General features: G+C 40.0%; 2 protein-coding genes across 3 annotated transcripts; one reads left to right on the top strand and one right to left on the bottom strand.

Moving 5' to 3' along the window:
- Positions 1 to 10,850: 10,850 nt before the first annotated feature.
- Positions 10,851 to 13,517, top strand: LOC112782597 (probable ethanolamine kinase). The gene is made up of 11 exons (XM_025825062.3): positions 10,851 to 11,180; positions 11,275 to 11,366; positions 11,469 to 11,575; positions 11,760 to 11,865; positions 11,944 to 12,066; positions 12,160 to 12,251; positions 12,374 to 12,458; positions 12,579 to 12,684; positions 12,771 to 12,837; positions 12,942 to 13,034; positions 13,116 to 13,517. Exons 1-11 carry the CDS (start codon positions 11,068 to 11,070, stop codon positions 13,272 to 13,274), a joined length of 1,143 nt encoding a protein of 380 aa, XP_025680847.1. The 5' UTR covers positions 10,851 to 11,067; the 3' UTR covers positions 13,275 to 13,517.
- Positions 13,518 to 13,637: 120 nt separating this feature from the next.
- On the bottom strand, positions 13,638 to 17,047 carry LOC112782596 (F-box/kelch-repeat protein At1g55270). 2 transcript variants are annotated; one of them, XM_072230489.1, is made up of 3 exons: positions 16,629 to 16,890; positions 16,194 to 16,354; positions 13,638 to 15,376 (listed from the first exon to the last, which is right to left on the bottom strand). In XM_072230489.1, exons 2-3 carry the CDS (start codon positions 16,218 to 16,220, stop codon positions 14,117 to 14,119), a joined length of 1,287 nt encoding a protein of 428 aa, XP_072086590.1. In that variant the 5' UTR covers positions 16,221 to 16,354; positions 16,629 to 16,890; the 3' UTR covers positions 13,638 to 14,116. The 2 variants fall into 2 exon arrangements, with proteins under 2 accessions (XP_072086590.1, XP_025680846.1); XM_025825061.3 differs by having other exon boundaries at positions 16,194 to 17,047.
- Between the last annotated feature and the right edge of the window lie 319 nt (positions 17,048 to 17,366).

Below are 17,366 nucleotides of genomic sequence, written 5' to 3'. Positions count from 1 at the left end.
CCAATCCTAAAGGATGGCCTTCACCATTCACCCAACCTCCCCAAAGAAGTCGGATTCGACATGAGATGGCAGGTGATGCTTATTCAAATAAGTAATTGCCTCCTTAAATTTCTCACACACTTTCAGAAAATTCACCTTAACAGGCCTAAGATAAAGGGACGATTATCCACCATCAGAAGTGGAACTACTTCAACGGTGGTTATTGGTTCATCACCTATAAATACACTGACACACTCAGGTAAAACTAAGTTCCAATACACTAAAACCTGCTTAACCCCTTGCTGACTTAGGCATCGGAGTGTCTTTGCAGGCATCACCCCCATTCTTTCACATACATAACTCGGACGGCGGCTCCCAGAGGTAAACCAAGTCGGAGATCACCCTCCTCTAGCGCTTGGGCCTCACAAACAAGCCCAACCACCATCCGGTTCTAGGTAAGCCCCAGAACATTGGCGCCGTTACCAGGGACCTGGAAGATCAACGCACAATGGCGGATGACCTGCACGAAGACGGACACACCGCATTAGAATCTGAGCAAGAACACCAAGATGCGGTTAACAATGACAGGGCAATAATATCCCTATATGGAACGGAAGGACAGCATGGCGAAGGTCCCTCCAATACCCAGGGATAAAAAAGGTCTCCTCCGAAGTTTATCAGCCCGGAAAAGATGGACAACCTCACTCTGCTGACCTAATGGGATTATTACATGGTCACCAAGGTCGACTCGAGCAACTAGAACAGAAGTTGGAACGACAGCGTGAAGTGGAAGGAAGCCTAATGAGAGAGATCGAGCGACGAAGAGAGCTTGAAGAAAACCTCTTAAGGTTGGAATCCAATCTCCGAAATAAGGATTTTCACAGAGATCGAGAATACACCCCATTAGGAGAAGAAGACCCATTCATTGAGAATATCATGAGGGATAAAGTTCCCAGAAACTTTAAAAGCCCTGACATGGACCTGTATGATGGGACGACAGACCCGAAGCACCACCTCAGTATTTCAAAGGCCATGAAGTGGTTTGACGGCCTCCCTTCCAGGTCGGTGACCAGCTTCGACGACCTCTCGTGCAAGTTTCTCGTGCGCTTTTCAATCTAGAAAGACAAAGTCAAGCATGCACCCAGCCTATTAGGAGTGAAACAGGAGGTCAGAGAACCCCTGAGAGACTACATAGAAAGGTTCAACAAAATGTGCTTGGAAATCCAGGACTTACCTACTGAAGCAGTGATAATGGGCCTAGTCAACGGACTCTGAGAGGGACCCTTCTCTCAGTCCATCTCCAAGAGACACCCGACTTCCTTAAGTGATGTACAGGAACGAGCTGAGAAGTACATCAATATGGAGGAAAATGCCAAATTACGAGAACCGAATTGGCGGATAGGGCATCCCCACCAATCAAAAGAAAAAGAGAAGGAGCCCAAGAAAAAGGAAGAAGTCAGAACTGAAAGGCCTATGAGATATCAGTCTTACACTCCCCTGTGAGTTTTCCTAGTCGATGTATACAGGAAAATTTGTCACACTGAAAAGCTTCCTCCCCTGCGACCCATCAAGAACAAAAAAGGGGGAAATCGTAGTGAATATTGTGAGTACCATAAATTGTATGGACACTTTACTAGTGATTGCTACGACCTAAAAAATGTGATAGAAAAGCTAGTCAGAGAAGGCCGGCTAAATAGATATCTCATTGAAAGGTCGGACAATCATGGAAAAAGAAAAAAGGATGATGAAGGTCACGAGCGAAGCAGTCCACCCCCCGCAAACCCCATAACGACATATTCATATGATATCGGAGAGATTTGTAGGAGGAGGGCTGACCAAATCATCTCGAAAAAGACATTTGAAGGAAGTCTATCAAGTCGGGAATGAAGAGCCCGACCTCCCCACCATCTCTTTCACTAAGGAGGACAGACAGGGTATTATTCCCAGGCACGACGACCCGGTAGTAATCACTATGATTCTCACCAACGCTCATCTACATAGAACTCTGGTGGATCAAGGGAGCTCAGTTGATATTTTGTTCAAACCAGCGTTTGATAAGCTGGGACTAGGAGCTAAGAGCTTACTCAGATACTTCGGACTAGGGGACACTCCCATTAGGCCGCTGGGCTTTATTCCCCTACACACAACTTTTGAAAAGGGAATAAAATCTAAGACATTAAGCATTGAGTTTATTATCGTTGAGGTAACTTCTGCCTACAATGCCCTAATAGGTAGAATAACCCTAAATTGACTCGGAGCTGTGGTTTCTGCCCCCCCCCCATATCTGTATTTAGTTTCCAACACCAGAAGGGATTGCCACCATCAGAGGAGATCAGAAGTTGGTAAGAAAATGTTACAATGAAAGCCTGAACCTAAGAGGTAAATGCAAGGAAGTCAATACCATTGAGCTCAGGGGAGTCCGAGTTAAGGAAGAGCTACGACCACAGTCCGGAGGAAAGACTGAAGAGGCACAGATCGGACAAGAGGTAGGAAAAATACCAACATAGGAGCTAATCTAATGGGAGATCTGAAGCAGAAGCTGACACAGCTCCTACAAAAAAATTCTGATCTCTTCGCCTGGAAAGCTTCCGACATGCCTGGGATAGATCCCGAGCTCATGTCACATAGATTGGCTGTTCATCCGGGATCCCGACCTGTCCAACAAAGAAGACGGAAACTATAACCTGAACAGGCTCAAGTGATCGAATAGCAAGTACAAGCCCTGTTTGAAGCAAGCTTCATTAGAGAAGTCAAATACCCGGCCTGGCTGGAAAATGTGGTGTTGGTCAAGAAACAAAATGGAAAATGCAAGATGTGCATTGACTACACCGACCTAAACAAGGCATGTCCTAAAGACCCATATCCTCTACCAAATATTGATACCCTAGTAGATTCCAGCTCGGGGTATCAATACTTGTCATTCATGGATGCTTACTTGGAATATAATCAAATTCCGATGTACAAGTCAGACCAAGAGAAGACATCATTCATCATGCCCAGAGCTAATTATTGCTACGTGGTCATGCCATTTGGATTAAAAAATACAGGGGCTACATACCAAAGGCTGATGAATAAGGTATTTGCACCTCATATATGAGAACTAATGGAGGTATACGTAGATGACATGCTAGTAAAGACCAAGGATGATGCCTGCCTCATGAATGATCTCTCGCAAGTCTTCAACACCATAAGAAAGCATGGGATGAGATTAAATCCCGAAAATGTACCTTTGCAGTGGAGGCTGGAAAATTCCTAGGATTCATGCTAACACAAAGGAGGATTGAAGCTAATTCCGATAAGTGCAAAGCGATCCTAGAGATGAAGAGCCCGACCTGCTTAATGGAAGTTCAGCAGCTGAACGGCCGACTTGTAGCTCTATCCAGATTTTTTGCAAGATCAGCATTAAAATCCCTACCGCTTTTTTTCTACTAAGAAAAAGACGCCAGTTCGAATGAACTCCTGAATATGAAGAGGCATTCCAGAAGTTCAAAAGGTACCTGAGCTAACCTCCCATCCTTTCCCGGCCAAAAGCAGGGGAAGAGCTCGTATTATACTTAGCTGTCGCTGAAAAGGCTATGGCGTCATCATTAATAAAGGAAGATGAGGTTGGATAGCATCATATCTACTTTACAAGCAAGGTGTTACACAGGACCCGAACAAAAATATCAAAAACTTGAAAAGTTCGCATATGCCTTGATAGTAGCATCTAGAAGGCTTCGGCCTTATTTTCAATCTCACACCATAAAAGTTCGGACGAACCAGCCCATGAAGCAAATTCTTCAGAAAATAGATGAAGCAGACAGAATGGTTCAATGGGCTATAGAGCTATCCGAGTTCGACTTGAAGTACGAAACTCAGACAGCCATCAAAGCCCAATGCCTCACCGACTTCGTGGCCGAGTACGCAGGAGATCAAGAGGAGACCTTTACGACCTGGGATTTGTATGTGGACGGCTCCTCCAATAAAGTCAGAAGCGGTGCTGGTATAATATTGGTCAATCAGGAAGGAACTCAAATAGAAGTCTCCTTGAAATTTGAGTTCTTGGCTTCCAACAATCAGGCAGAATATGAAGCCCTGATTGCTGGTCTAAAGCTAGCCAAAGAAGTCGGCGCAACTAAAGTAGTAGCCTTCAGAGATTCTCAAGTGGTGATTTCTCAAATCAATGGAGGCTATCAGGCTAAAGACCCAAATATGAGAAGAAAAAACTATGGAGTATCTTGGGCAATTCCCCGAAACCGAGGTATGACACATAACTCGGGAATTTAACAGCAGAACAGACGCTCTCTCCAAGTAAGCAAGTACCAAACCAAGGAGAAATAATAGATGCCTGATTCAAGAAACTCTCCAAGAACCCTCAGTCATGAAGGCAGAAACCAAGCTAGATATCTTAGAATTTTCTGGATTAGACCTCGGATGGATGACTCCTTTGGTCGAATACTTAAAATTTGACATCTTACCGGAGGAACAAAAAGAGGCCAAGAAGATTCGGAGGGAGGCACAGAACTACACTTTGGTGAAAAATCTCCTTTACAGAAAAGGGATATCTACATCACTGTTGAAATACATCCCGACTTCAAAGACGGAAGAAGTACTGGATGAAGTACATGGTGGCATTTGTGGAAACCATCTGGGAGCGAGATCTCTAGCCAGAAAGATTATCCGAGCTGGATTCTTCTGACCGATCTTGCAAAAAGACACCCCTGACTTCGTAAGGAAGTGTCAACCATGTCAGATGCATGCAAACTTCTATGTCGCTCCCCCTGAAGAACTAGTATAACTTCTCCATGGCCCTTCGTGAAATGGGGAATGGACCTACTCGGACCTTTTCCTCAAGCGCCTGGACAAGTTAAATATCTCATAGTGGGGACAGATTATTTCACAAAATGGATTGAAACTGAGCCCCTAGCCACCATTATAGCATAAAGAAGTCGAAGGTTTCTTTACAAGAATATCATTACTAGGTTTGGAGTCCCTCACTCCATCACCACGGATAATGGTACTCAATTTACCGACTCTACATTCAGGAACCTGGTGGCCAGTATGAAGATAAAATATCAATTCACCTCGGTCGAGCATCCCCAGGCGAATGGACAAGTCGAGGCAGCCAACAAAGTTATACTGGCAGGGCTCAAGAAAAGACTTCAAGAAGCAAAGGAAGCTTGGGTTGAAGAGCTTCCTCAAGTATTGTGGGCCTACTGAACTACACCTCATTCTACTACTAGAGAGACACCCTTTTGACTCGCTTATGGTATAGAAGCCATGATCCCTGTTGAAGTCAATGAGCAAAGTCCTAGGGTGAGATTTTACGACGAGGTTGGTAATGTTCAAGCTCACAAAGAAGAATTCGAGTTGCTCCCAGAAGTCCGAGAACAAGCCCAAATAAGAGAAGCAGCGCTGAAGCAGAGGATGACGAATGGATACAATAAAAAGGTCATTCGAAGAAGCTTCGCCCCAGATGACTTGGTTCTAATCCGAAATGACATAGGCATAAACAAGTCGGGTGAAGGAAAACTCGCTGCAAAATGGAAGGGACCCTACAAGATAATTGAGGTCTTAGGAAAAGGATACTATAAGGTGTCCGACCTAGGTGGATCCGAGCTTCCCAGGTCATGGAACGGTTGCAATATGAAGAGATATTACAGCTAGAAGTGAACATCGCTCCCTGATGTACTCTTTTTCCCGACTTCAAGGTTTTTTCCCAAAAAAAGGTTTTCCTAGAGGGGGTTTTAACGAGGCATCAAAGCGAGGGTTAGGGGCAGAAAAGCCATAAGTCGCTCCCTTAGTAGCAAAAGCACCCTTATGAAACCACATTTCATTAGTAATAATATCTCGTTTCTCTATCTCTTTACTTTTCTCTTAAAAAATTTCATTTATCATCACTACGATACACACTGACTTAAGCTCGGGAAAGCGCAAAAATCCATTGACCGACTTACGTGATCGGTAAGATAAAGCGACGAGGTACAAGTCAGTGTAAAGAGGTTATAAAAGTCGATCATAGCAGCTCGGAAGTAAAATAGCTAACGACTTGTAAGTCAGATAAGCTGAGCTGAGACTAAATGAAGCGCAAAAATAACCTGAGTTATGAAAATGATTTAATAAATAAAGCGAAATTAAACGTGGGCAGACAAAGTAATGGAAAGCGAGAAGCACGAAAGTCCCTCAAAAATTTGAAGGTAGAAGGGTTCTTACAAAACCCTCACCAAAGCTAATACTACTTAGCAAAAAATTTCCAGCCTTACTAGATAATAAAATTATCTAAGGAGCACCTGGTAAAAGTTTTCCAAATAAACTTCACAAACCCAAAAAAGATTTTATCAAAAATCTTTCAAGAAAAAGCAAACGTCATCACAAGAATAATAAAATAGCTACTTTGTTAAAGGCCTTATCCAAAAGGACCAAAAATAAAACTTTTGTTTAAAAACCCTATTAAGGGTTAAAAGTTAGCAGCCATCCAACAAAACATACAAAATATCAAAATAAAGTGTTTAAAAAAGGTCCCACAAACCGGGCTTTAAGAGCAAATTTAAATAAAACCAATAAGAAGATTGGAGTCACCATCAGGAGGAGAGGTTGGGTCGGTCGCAGAAGTCGGAGGAACAGGAGGGATCTCTTCGGCAGTAGAGGTCAAAGTAGCCCTAGGTTGAGCAGACGAACTTGGCAGGAACCCCTCGGATAAATTAGCTTCACGAGGAGGGGACTCCATTAAACGCTGCCCAGCTATTTTCAACTCAGGATCGGTAGAAGGACGAGGGGGAGACACAATTTTTCCATCGACAACGACTTTGTTAGGGTGAAGAGGTGACAAGTCCAAGTCAGGAGCCAAAAATCGAACCTGCTCTTTTAACACCTCAAACACCACCTCGGTGCCTTCAGCCACAGACTCTTTCAAGTCTTGATACCCCTCCCTAAGCCGATCCAGCTCCTCCCTAAGCTCTAGTTTTTCAGTAAACAAATGCAGGTAATTCTGCTCAGCCTTATCTTTCAAACCTTCAGCCAAAGCCAGAGAGCCCATCAACTGCTTCTCCCTCTCGCGAGACTTGGAAAGCGCCTCCTTCAGTTGATCCCTCTCCTCTGTCAACCTCTTCTCATCCTCACGGAACATGGTCAGTTGACCCTCAAGAGCCTCTAGAGAATTCTGGGTAGCGTTCAGATGAGTCTTTTCTAGTTTCTTGAGCAGAGAAGTACAAACTCCAGCAGTACGAATCCCTCCTCGGATTAAAATTTGGAGATGGTTTCTAAGGGAGGCATCATCCATAGCAATAGTGCAATGCGACAGGATATGCCTCTCACAGAACTTCACCTCGTTAAAAACAGAATCACCAATATTGGAGACACCGGACTCCGAGGTTTTTCTCTTCTTTGAAATGGGCTCCGAGGAGGGAAGAACTGGAGGGGTAGGTACAAAGGGAGGAGGAAGGATAGGAAGATCTGCCGACTTGGCCAAGCCGGAGGAGGTCGCCCCCGAATCTGGCTTCAGAGGAGAAGAAGTAGTTGATGTTCCGCCTTCTTGCAATTGAGCAGCTCGGGCCCGGGTGTTTCTCTTCGCTTCCTGAACTTTTTGGTACGCTTTAGATTCACTTTTCATTTTTTCTACAAAAAGAAAAGAGGCAATGTCAGTAAATAAGTCAGAAAAGGCAAAGAGTCATCCACGAAACAAAAAAGTAAATAGCTACCTAATTTAGTACGAACATAACTCGGAGTTTTGAGGAGAAAATTTTTGTATCGAGATTTGGAGCCCACCCCCAAGCTTCTCGGAAGAACTCAACTATAGCCTCTTCGACCTCATCCAAAACTACCAGATGGTACCTTTCGACAGAGGCTGCCTCTACCCAATATAAGGAAAAATGAGGCACATCATTTTCAGTAAGAAAGAAAGGATGGTGACCCTCTACAGCTCGGATTTTGAAAAAGAAATTTTTGAAATCATGAAATAATTCATTGAAAATCAAAAATACTTTCCGGCCTTGGATGGCATGGAAAGAGACCCACTGTTGCTTGTTTTTAGACGAAGCACTAAAAGGCTTGGTAAGATGAAAAAGAAAGAAGAATATCTTCAGAGAAATCAGAAAATCAAGCTCGCGACTGACAAACTGATAGATCTTCATAAAACCCCAAGAGTTAGGGTGAAGTTGAGAAGGGGCAACTTGGCAGTAAGAAAGAACCTCAGTTTCAAAATCAGCGAAAGGAAAAGTCACCCCCAGCCTAGTAAAAAGGCAGTCATACATAAAAATAAAAGGGGGATCAGAATCAACCATTCTGCCAAAATAGACTCAGTCCTCTAAATCAGGGGCAACTAATTCATATTTGACCTCATCCTCCCCAGCGTCACAGAGCCTGGTGTTTTCGAAATTCATCAACAAAAACACTATCTACCAAAGGAACCTCACAAAGGACAGAGGCGTCTACCCATCTTAACAGATCCTCGGGAACCCTCGAGGACATTTTTTGAACAGAAGGGCGAGACATAAGGGATGATATACCTACATTACGCAAAGAAAAAGAAAAAATCATCAAAAACAAAGTCGCATGAGAAAAATTTTTCTTTAGCAAAATAGGAACGGTCAACAAAATCATAAAAGAGACAGCCTTTCAAAAAATACGCAAAGTCTCTAAAGTTTTGTACCTAGTACGATGGCAGAAACCACAATAAATGACACAATAAAACCTACCCAGAGTCTCCTTCCCAGCCACTCAGTTCACTTAACAGAAATAAAAGAAGCGTTGTGAAAACAAGAAAGAAAGAAAGCAGCAAGAAACCAACCTTTTTTGGGAAAGAAGAAAGTTGTCGGCGGAGAATAGGGCGAGCAAGGCACCAAGAACTAAGAGTGCAGAAAGCGGAGCGCTGAATCGAAGGAGAAAAGGGAAGTATACTCAAAGAGAAGACGAAAAAAGAGAGAAGGAAAGAGAGGAAACGTATTTATAAGATCTTAGGGGCACAATCGTAAATTAGCCCGCTCATTAAAAAGGCATGACGTTACCAACATAACTGCCCCCCACGTGTAAATGCAAAAACTGAACGGACGTGACGTTTGATCAAACGCGACGGTTAAAGAAATTCAAAATCACGTCGATTTTAAAACCAAAATCACGTCGGTTTTCCGACTTGAAAAGAAATACCGACTTAAGCATCCCTGAGTTCAATTAATACTCGAATCCAACCCATAACTAAGAGATCAGATTCAAGTAGGGGCGCTGTTCATACCCTGACCCAATGCAATGGCCAGGTCCAACTAAGTTAAAAAGGCCCAATCCTAAGGGATGGCCTTCACCGTTCACCCAACCTCCCCAAAGAAGTCGGACTCGACATGAGCTGGCAGATGACGTTTATTCAAATAAGTAACTGCCTCCTTAAATCTCTCACCCACTTCCAGAAGATTCACCTTAACAGCCCTAAGATAAAGGGACAGTTATCCACCATCAGAAATGGAACTACTTCAACGGTGGTTATTGGTTCATCACCTATAAATACACTGACACACTCAGGTAAAACTAAGTTCCAGTACACTAAAACCTGCTTAACCCCTTTTTGACTTAGGTATCGGAGTGTCTTTGCATGTACCACCCCTCCATCCTTTCACATACACAACTCGGACGGCGGCAGACGTAAACTAAGTCGGAGACCACCCTCCTCTAATGCTTGGGCCTCACAAACAAGCCCAACCACCATCCGGTTCTAGGTAAGCCCCGGAACAATTTCCATGTCCACATATATTCTAATTTCACAAAATGATATTTGTTCCATATCCTTAGTTTTATTTTTTAAATCATTCTCTTTCCTTTCGAAATACATAGTATTTTATTTTGTGTTATATCTTGTCTTGTTAAAAAAATATTTATATAGTTTATAAAAGATCTCATTTTGTGGTTACCATTAATGTACAAACCAAATTGCAGCACTTTGCGCGGTAAGAAAAGAAGTGAGTGCTATCGTGGAACCACATGGTGAAGTTGAAGTTGATAAATAACAATGTGGATTGTGGATCTTCTTCTATTGTCAATAATACAGTTAGAAATCTTGATTGTTAGCTATGATTATCCATCTGAAAGTAACATCACTATCACTCTTTCAAGGAAATAATTTAGTTTTCCGACTGAAATTTTTCAATTATATGTTTTTTGGTGGTATTATCCATACCATACATTGCGTTTGTAAATGTATCAATCAAACAATATTCAATTTAGTTTCTGAAACAAATTTTAATTTAGTCTCTAAAGTTTCAATTGTCTTTATTTAGTCTCCAAATCATATAAACATAACTCATATTACTCTTTGAAACAATTTTCAATGTACAAATGTTAACAGAACGCTATTGTGGATAATCAGATACCACAATAGACTTTATAAGATGATGTCGTTCTGGTTTTAGCATTTAAATAACTCAAAAACAATATTGCAAGTAGTGTTTATTGAAACTTTATCTAACAAAACAAGTGATACGACACCGTTTTTAGGCTATTTGAATGCTAAAATTAAAACTACATCATTTTACAAATTTCAGTGTAACGTCTGACTGTCGATATCAACGTTCCATTAACTTTTTTTTCTGAAAATCGTTCCAGAGACTAATGTGAGGCACGTTTTACAAAATTTGGGACTAAATAGAGATAATTGAAATTTCAAGGACTAAATAAAAACTCACGTACAAATTCAAGAATTAAATTGAATATCAACTCATGTATCAATCATATTAGTTAAGGTTAATTTGATGACAATAATACAAGATACAAAAACGTTGTTGTGGTAATTCAAATCCCAAAGTCAATACTTCTCAATAATTTAATTCCCTCGGCAATTATTACATTTCATGAACTGGATGGTGGTTGTGGTATTCAAAATATTATATTTTGTTCTGAAAAACGTTGTTTATAAAGAAATCATATAATTAGTTAAACTTGTTTATCAACATTAGAACTCTCCCTATCAATAAATGCACATGTGTGAATAAAGCAATCATTGTATATTGTCATTGTCAAAATAACGTGTTTTGTGAAGTGCAGTTTTCCAACACCATATATATATATAGAACATTATTTAAGGTATAGAACACCATATAGTTTTGTGAAGTGAAGAAGATCTGGAATGCCATGGAAGTAGCAGAGCAAAAAGAATGTCAAGGCTATGCCTCACTGAATATTCTGTCATCGCCTCTTACTATAGATCCCTCACTACCACTTCCTCATATCAAGAACCATATTGTGTTAGTTTTCCAATTCATGCTTCCTAGCTAGTTTTTATACACAGGAATTTAATTTGTCCTAAGTTTTAAGGATTTTTTTTATAAATTCCTGCAGGGAGTTGTGCAAGAATATGTTCAAGGACTGGTCAAAGCTGGATGATTCTTGCTTTCTTGTTGAGAGAATATCCGGTGGCATCACAAATTTGTGTTAGTGAATAATTTTCTCTACTTTTTGCTCTTCCAGATAAGATTATGTTTGCCACTTTCTACAGGAACACACTGATTAATCTATCAATGATTATGTCTTAGTGCTCAAGGTTTCTGTTAAGGAAGAAAATTGTGTTGATGTCTCTATAGCAATCAGATTGTTTGGACTAAACACTGACAGCATTATCGATCGTCAAAGAGAGTTGCAGGTTACATCCTATACTATTTGATGACATTATTATGAAGTTGTTTTTATGCCTATTATGTTAAGCGATTTAGTTTAAACATGTCAAACCATTTAACAGTTCTCAACTCTGTGAAGATATTTTCATAACTAATCGCCATTAGACCCTGTTGGTTGTAACTGCTTGTGAAATTAAATCTTGTGTTCAGGCCACAAAGTACATCTCAGCTGCAGGATTTGGTGCAACGTGGCTTGGAGTTTTTGGGAATGGCATGGTGCATTCGTTTATCATTGCAAATACTCTTACTCCATCAGGTACAAATATGGGAAAAGAATGAAGAAAAATATCATGTTAAGAGAAGCCATTATTGACAATATTGCCATTAATGGCAGATATGCGAGAGCCAAAGCAGGCTGCTAAAATAGCAAAGCAGTTACAAAGATTTCATCAGGTGGAAATTCCAGGTTCTAAGGAACCTCAATTGTGGAATGAGATCAGGAAGTTCTTTGAGCAAGGTCCTTTTTACTCTTTTCAATTTCAGTAGAAGTAAGCTATGCTCAACATACTCATATCAATTATTTTGACTTTTGCTTCATTTTCTTTTCCAGCATCTGTTCTTGAATTTGATGATATTAAAAAGCAGAAGATTTATGAAACGATTTCTTTCGCGAAAGTCCATGATGAAATAGTGGAGCTCAAGGTAGTTTGCCTTTTTCCATAGATCTAATTTGCTAGGATCAATTTGAGAAAACATACTAAAGGCTGCATTAATGGTTTTGATGAAGCAATCTTTGTTTGTCAACAATTTCTGCACCTTGACAGGAGGTAACTGACAGGCTTAATTCTCCTGTGGTTTATGCTCACAATGACTTGCTTTCTGGAAATGTCATGATCAACAATGAACAAGGTATTGAATACATTGGAAGCATCTCTGTATATGAACACAAGTACTAGCATTCTTAATGTTTTGTGAATGAACTCATTGAAGTGATTCATATAATCATATGGTTCTTGATTATGGTTTCAGATAAAGTTTACCTCATTGATTATGAGTATGCATCATACAACTACAGAGGTTATGATATAGGAAATCACTTTGCAGAATATGCAGGCTTTGATTGTGACTACACCTTGTAAGTTTTTTTACACTTTCTTCCTAAATACTTCTCTCTTATTGGTTCTTGAACAATTTCTTTTATTTTTTGAATCTTTCATGCAGCTACCCAAATAGGAACGAACAATACCATTTTTTCAGGCATTACTTACAACCTGAGAGACCAAACGAGGTTTGTTACCATGGTGAAGTGGATTAACTGATTAAGTCATCATAATTAATAAAATTATATTACATGGATTAAGCATGAACATATATGTTGATTTATTAATACAGGTAGCTAGGGAGGATCTAGAGACTTTATATGTAGAGGCAAATGCATATGCTCTGGCATCACACATTTTCTGGGCACTGTGGGCTCTAATTCAGGTACAATGACTATATATTAATATTCATCATGTTATGATGATTGTGAACGAAATAATGACTGTGAATGTGGAATTTGAATAGGCAAAGTTGTCTCCAATCGATTTTGATTATCTTGGTTATTTTTTCCTTCGATACAAAGAGTACAAAAGGCAGAAAGACAAGTACTTGTTGCTGCCAAGATCCTATATTGCTGGATGCAAAATTAATGGCAACATTCATTCGGGGATCAAACTCGTCTAAAGTGAAGAGATTAGTAAAGTGACAATGCAAAGAGTTAATCACTTACATAGAAGTTACAAATTCAACCGTGATTAACACGGAAATGCAATCTGTTAATTACAATGTAATTTACTTATTATTATATTTCCTGTATTGTGAGTTTGTGATACCCACTTGTAAGACATTCTTTTTTCCATTCCAAATCCTCTTACCAAGCTTTTCATGATTAGTTCTATATAAATCCTTTCATTATAGATTATGAAATTTCATTACTCATTAGTGAGTCTAATCTACACAAGAAATTCAGTTGAATCATAAGACAGCATATAGAGTCATATTAGTTTCACACCAACTTAGTTAAGCAAGTAGAAAAACAAGGTGAAGGATGACAACAGTTCTATATTATATTAAGAACATGTTCAGTTGGTTGTCACTACAGAAAATGAGGGAGGAAAATTCACAGATGAAAAATTATACTAGAAAGCTAACTCTTGAATTTTTCACCCTCAATTTTATGGGAATACCAAACTGAATCTAACTAAACCATTATTCCTGTCCCCGTCCAACACCAACACAAGCTGATGATAAAAACCATGTGACTTAATCTTCAAAATGTAACAACTACGTATCCATATATCTGTAGCACTATAACTAGTAAATAATAAACATCTCATCTATGTGTCACTGTCACCTCTTGTGTTGAACATGATCCTGGGGATTCGAGATCAAATTTATTGGTAGACTGTGCCATTGAATTTCTGGTAATAAGCTTTGGTCTGGCCTCTCAAACATATACCATCTATACAGATGTTGTAACTCGTAACCAAAACGCGTCTTCAATTTTTCAGCACTATACAACCCTCTTAAGCTTGAAGAACCTGACAGTGAACTATGTGGCTTTTGAGCCTGTTTCTCCCAGCAAGGCTAGACCACAGATTCGTCATTAAAGTCCTGAACTGTCCTTTCCCTGCAATAGTTTCCCATAACTGTTCGGCGGAAGATCCGTTCAAATGTTCGAATTTGGAAACATCCACCAGAGAAATGCTCATATTGTTCCGGATGATACAAAGTTTGCCATTGAGGGGGACTAGAGCAGCAGCCTCCATAGCACGCGAGTTCCCTAAATGCATTTTACTGTCAATATGTTTGCTCCATGAATTGGTAATCTCGTCGTAAAGCCTAAGTTTGCAACCATCCTTGCAGTCCAAGGCATACAACTGTCCATTGAGAGTAGTGCTCGGGTTCCTCCAGCCGGCAACCATTCCATCAAAAACAGGATACCAGCTATCAGTGTCTGGCTGGTAAACCTCACTCATAACCTGCCGATGAGAACCAAGTCCCTTCAGGAACCACTTTCCGTTATAGACAACACCTATGAAAGGCACCATTGCAGTGCTCATATCTGAAACAAATGACCATCGATTCTTATTAGGATCATAAACTTCAGCTGATCTCAAGGACCGATGGACGCCCTCATTCTCTCCACCAGCCACATACAGACAATTGTTTATGACACATGAACCGAAGAAGTGCCGCCTGCGAAGCATATCTGGGGCACGGTGCCATTTATTTGTCCTAGCACTATAAAAGATGACCCTTCTCATTGACCCCTTCAGTGGATCCTTCCCCCCAAACAAGTACAGGTGACAACCACTTAGAACTGCACAGCCAAAACCCAAAGCTCCAGAGTATTCCTTAGGAATTGGAGGCAGGGGCTGCCATAGTTGGTACACAGGATCAAAAGCATGCCATGATATTTTCCCATCTCGGTCTCTCTTAATGACATATATCCACTCTTCTGCAACCCCAAGACTCTTGCGGAGTGAGTAAAAGAAGTTACCAGTCAAGAGACGATACCATCTTTTGCAGACTAACCGAAGTTTGCGGTGTTCAACCCTTGGGACCCGGATAAGGCAAGCAATAGCTAGATCATCAGGAAGTCCTGGAAGTAGTGGGGACTGATTCCGGCTTCTGTCACCACGAGCTGGCTTGTTTCTTGTCGGGTGAATGGATGGTTTAATATCTGGTCGAAGGCACAGCTTTGTTCCAGGGACATACCTCTTTGCTCCAGCAACAGTTTTCAACCCCGTATCTACTCGACATAAACATGCAGTCGTATCAACCTGCACATAAACATTTGAGACACAAGTGCCATTTAGCTACCTTTTAATTTAAAATAAAAGAAAACTGAAACATGAGCCATAATCTGTGTCTCAACCTCTATACTACAACTTGAGCAGCAGCAGATAGAGCACCCTAATTACTATTTATTCATAACTTAAAAGGCAGCTAAAGAGAGCAAATTTTCAAGTCCAAGGGTACAGAATATGCAATGGTACATAGCCCTCAAAGCACAATAAATGACTGGTCCTTTTGAGAAGACAACTTATTCATTTCATTCCATTGTCTTCTCATTTTTTATGATTTATGTCCAACATTATTTATCCCTTGCTAAACACTCAGACTGTGACATAACGATTCAATGAATGCAATCATCAACTGTTACGGACAAGAGCCCTATGGCCACAGTTTCCCACAATTCAAAGAAAATGACACAGATAGATTGTAGTTGACTCATATTTCAGGGAGATCCACATGCAAAATGGACAGAATAAATGTGCAGTGAATAATGGCTTTCAACAGCAAACCATCTCTACTTATTAAACAACAAATATCTTCAAACATCAACACCTCCTGAAAAAAATACTCATTAGTTGAAGCTCCTTTCTGGATAAAACTTCTTTATGAAGCTCTTTGGAAACAGCACATTAAGGCATGGCAAAATTCAACAACTGGACCAGTAACACTACACGAAAGACCAAACAAACTGCGACGTTCCAAAACTTAAAAGGGAAGTCAACCCAATTTTAAACATAGTTTAACTCAAACTATTCACCCAAAAAAAGGGAGAAGAAAAAGAAAGGCACAAAAGGAAATTACCAAAGGAGGTTGAATAACTCTGTCCATCTTAATGAGAAGCTGAGTCCACTAATTGCAACTTCAAAGATCAAGTCTTTATCCGTCAAACTCCATGCCCAACACAAGCTTAGGGAGAATCCACTCCCATAACCCAACTTTTCTCAGCTCAGTGACTATAAAAACTGAAAATTTCAAGATGGGAACTTGAACTATAGAGGCAAGCTTTCAAAGAACACATTCACAGTGCATGCATATATAATCAATCAGAAAACCTCAGATTGAAAATCTTGGAGAATGAACAGTCTAAGGAGCCTAGGACCTTGAGATCAAGTTAAATAAAATCAAAACACCCTAAAAAACTTATCTTTGTGAGGTTAGGGGAACCTAAAATGAGAGACAGCAAGAAGTTTGGGCAAAGGGTGAGCAAGCACTGAGAGGGGGTAAAGAGACCCTCACCATTAGAACTTGTTCAGTGGATTTCAGGGCCCATCACCCTCTAACAGCACAACCTACCAAGCACAAGAGTGTGTTCAACAAGAGAGCTAGAACAAGAAAGGGTTAAGACTTTAGAAGAGAGAGAGAGAGAGAGAGAGAGAGATTGAAAATTTGAGAAGAGAAAAAAATAATAAATAAATAAAAAAGAAGGGGGGAAAAGACTCAAAGAGAGAGTGCAAAGCTAAACCATTAAAGGAGGAGAGAGAGGAAGGGTGAAAATGATGACAGCTTCTTGGTTAATGGGCATTGGAGAAAAGAAGAACATTTTGACAACTTGGGTTGGAAGATAGCTAATGTTTTTGTTTGTTTGTTTGTGGAGTCTCATTCTCTGTGGGAAGTCAAAACTCATTACAACTACTCTCCTCTCCTCTTATGTGTTCTCATTGCAAAAATATGCATACTATTGCTAAAAAGAATAAATATAAAATAAAAAAGTGTGAATAGAAAATATAATTAGCTCAATAAAGATAATTCATATATGTATTTATTTAATATTATATGATGTAATGTGTATATATAAAATGAGAGAGAGAAATATTATTCACTGAAGAAAGAGAGAGAATTATTATTGTTATTATTAGTGTGTTGTTTCAATTGTTGCTTCTACTATTTATACAGGTGACAAGCTTTTAATTTCAATCTTCATTAATTTTAAACTTGTCTTGAAAAGTTATTTCTTCAAGTATAGGCGTTCAATTT

Source organism: Arachis hypogaea, chromosome 20 (genome assembly GCF_003086295.3).
Source record: "Arachis hypogaea cultivar Tifrunner chromosome 20, arahy.Tifrunner.gnm2.J5K5, whole genome shotgun sequence".
Taxonomy (NCBI): Eukaryota; Viridiplantae; Streptophyta; class Magnoliopsida; order Fabales; family Fabaceae; genus Arachis; species Arachis hypogaea.
Note: the sequence above shows the minus strand (reverse complement) of the source record. Positions and strands in the feature narration are given on the sequence as shown.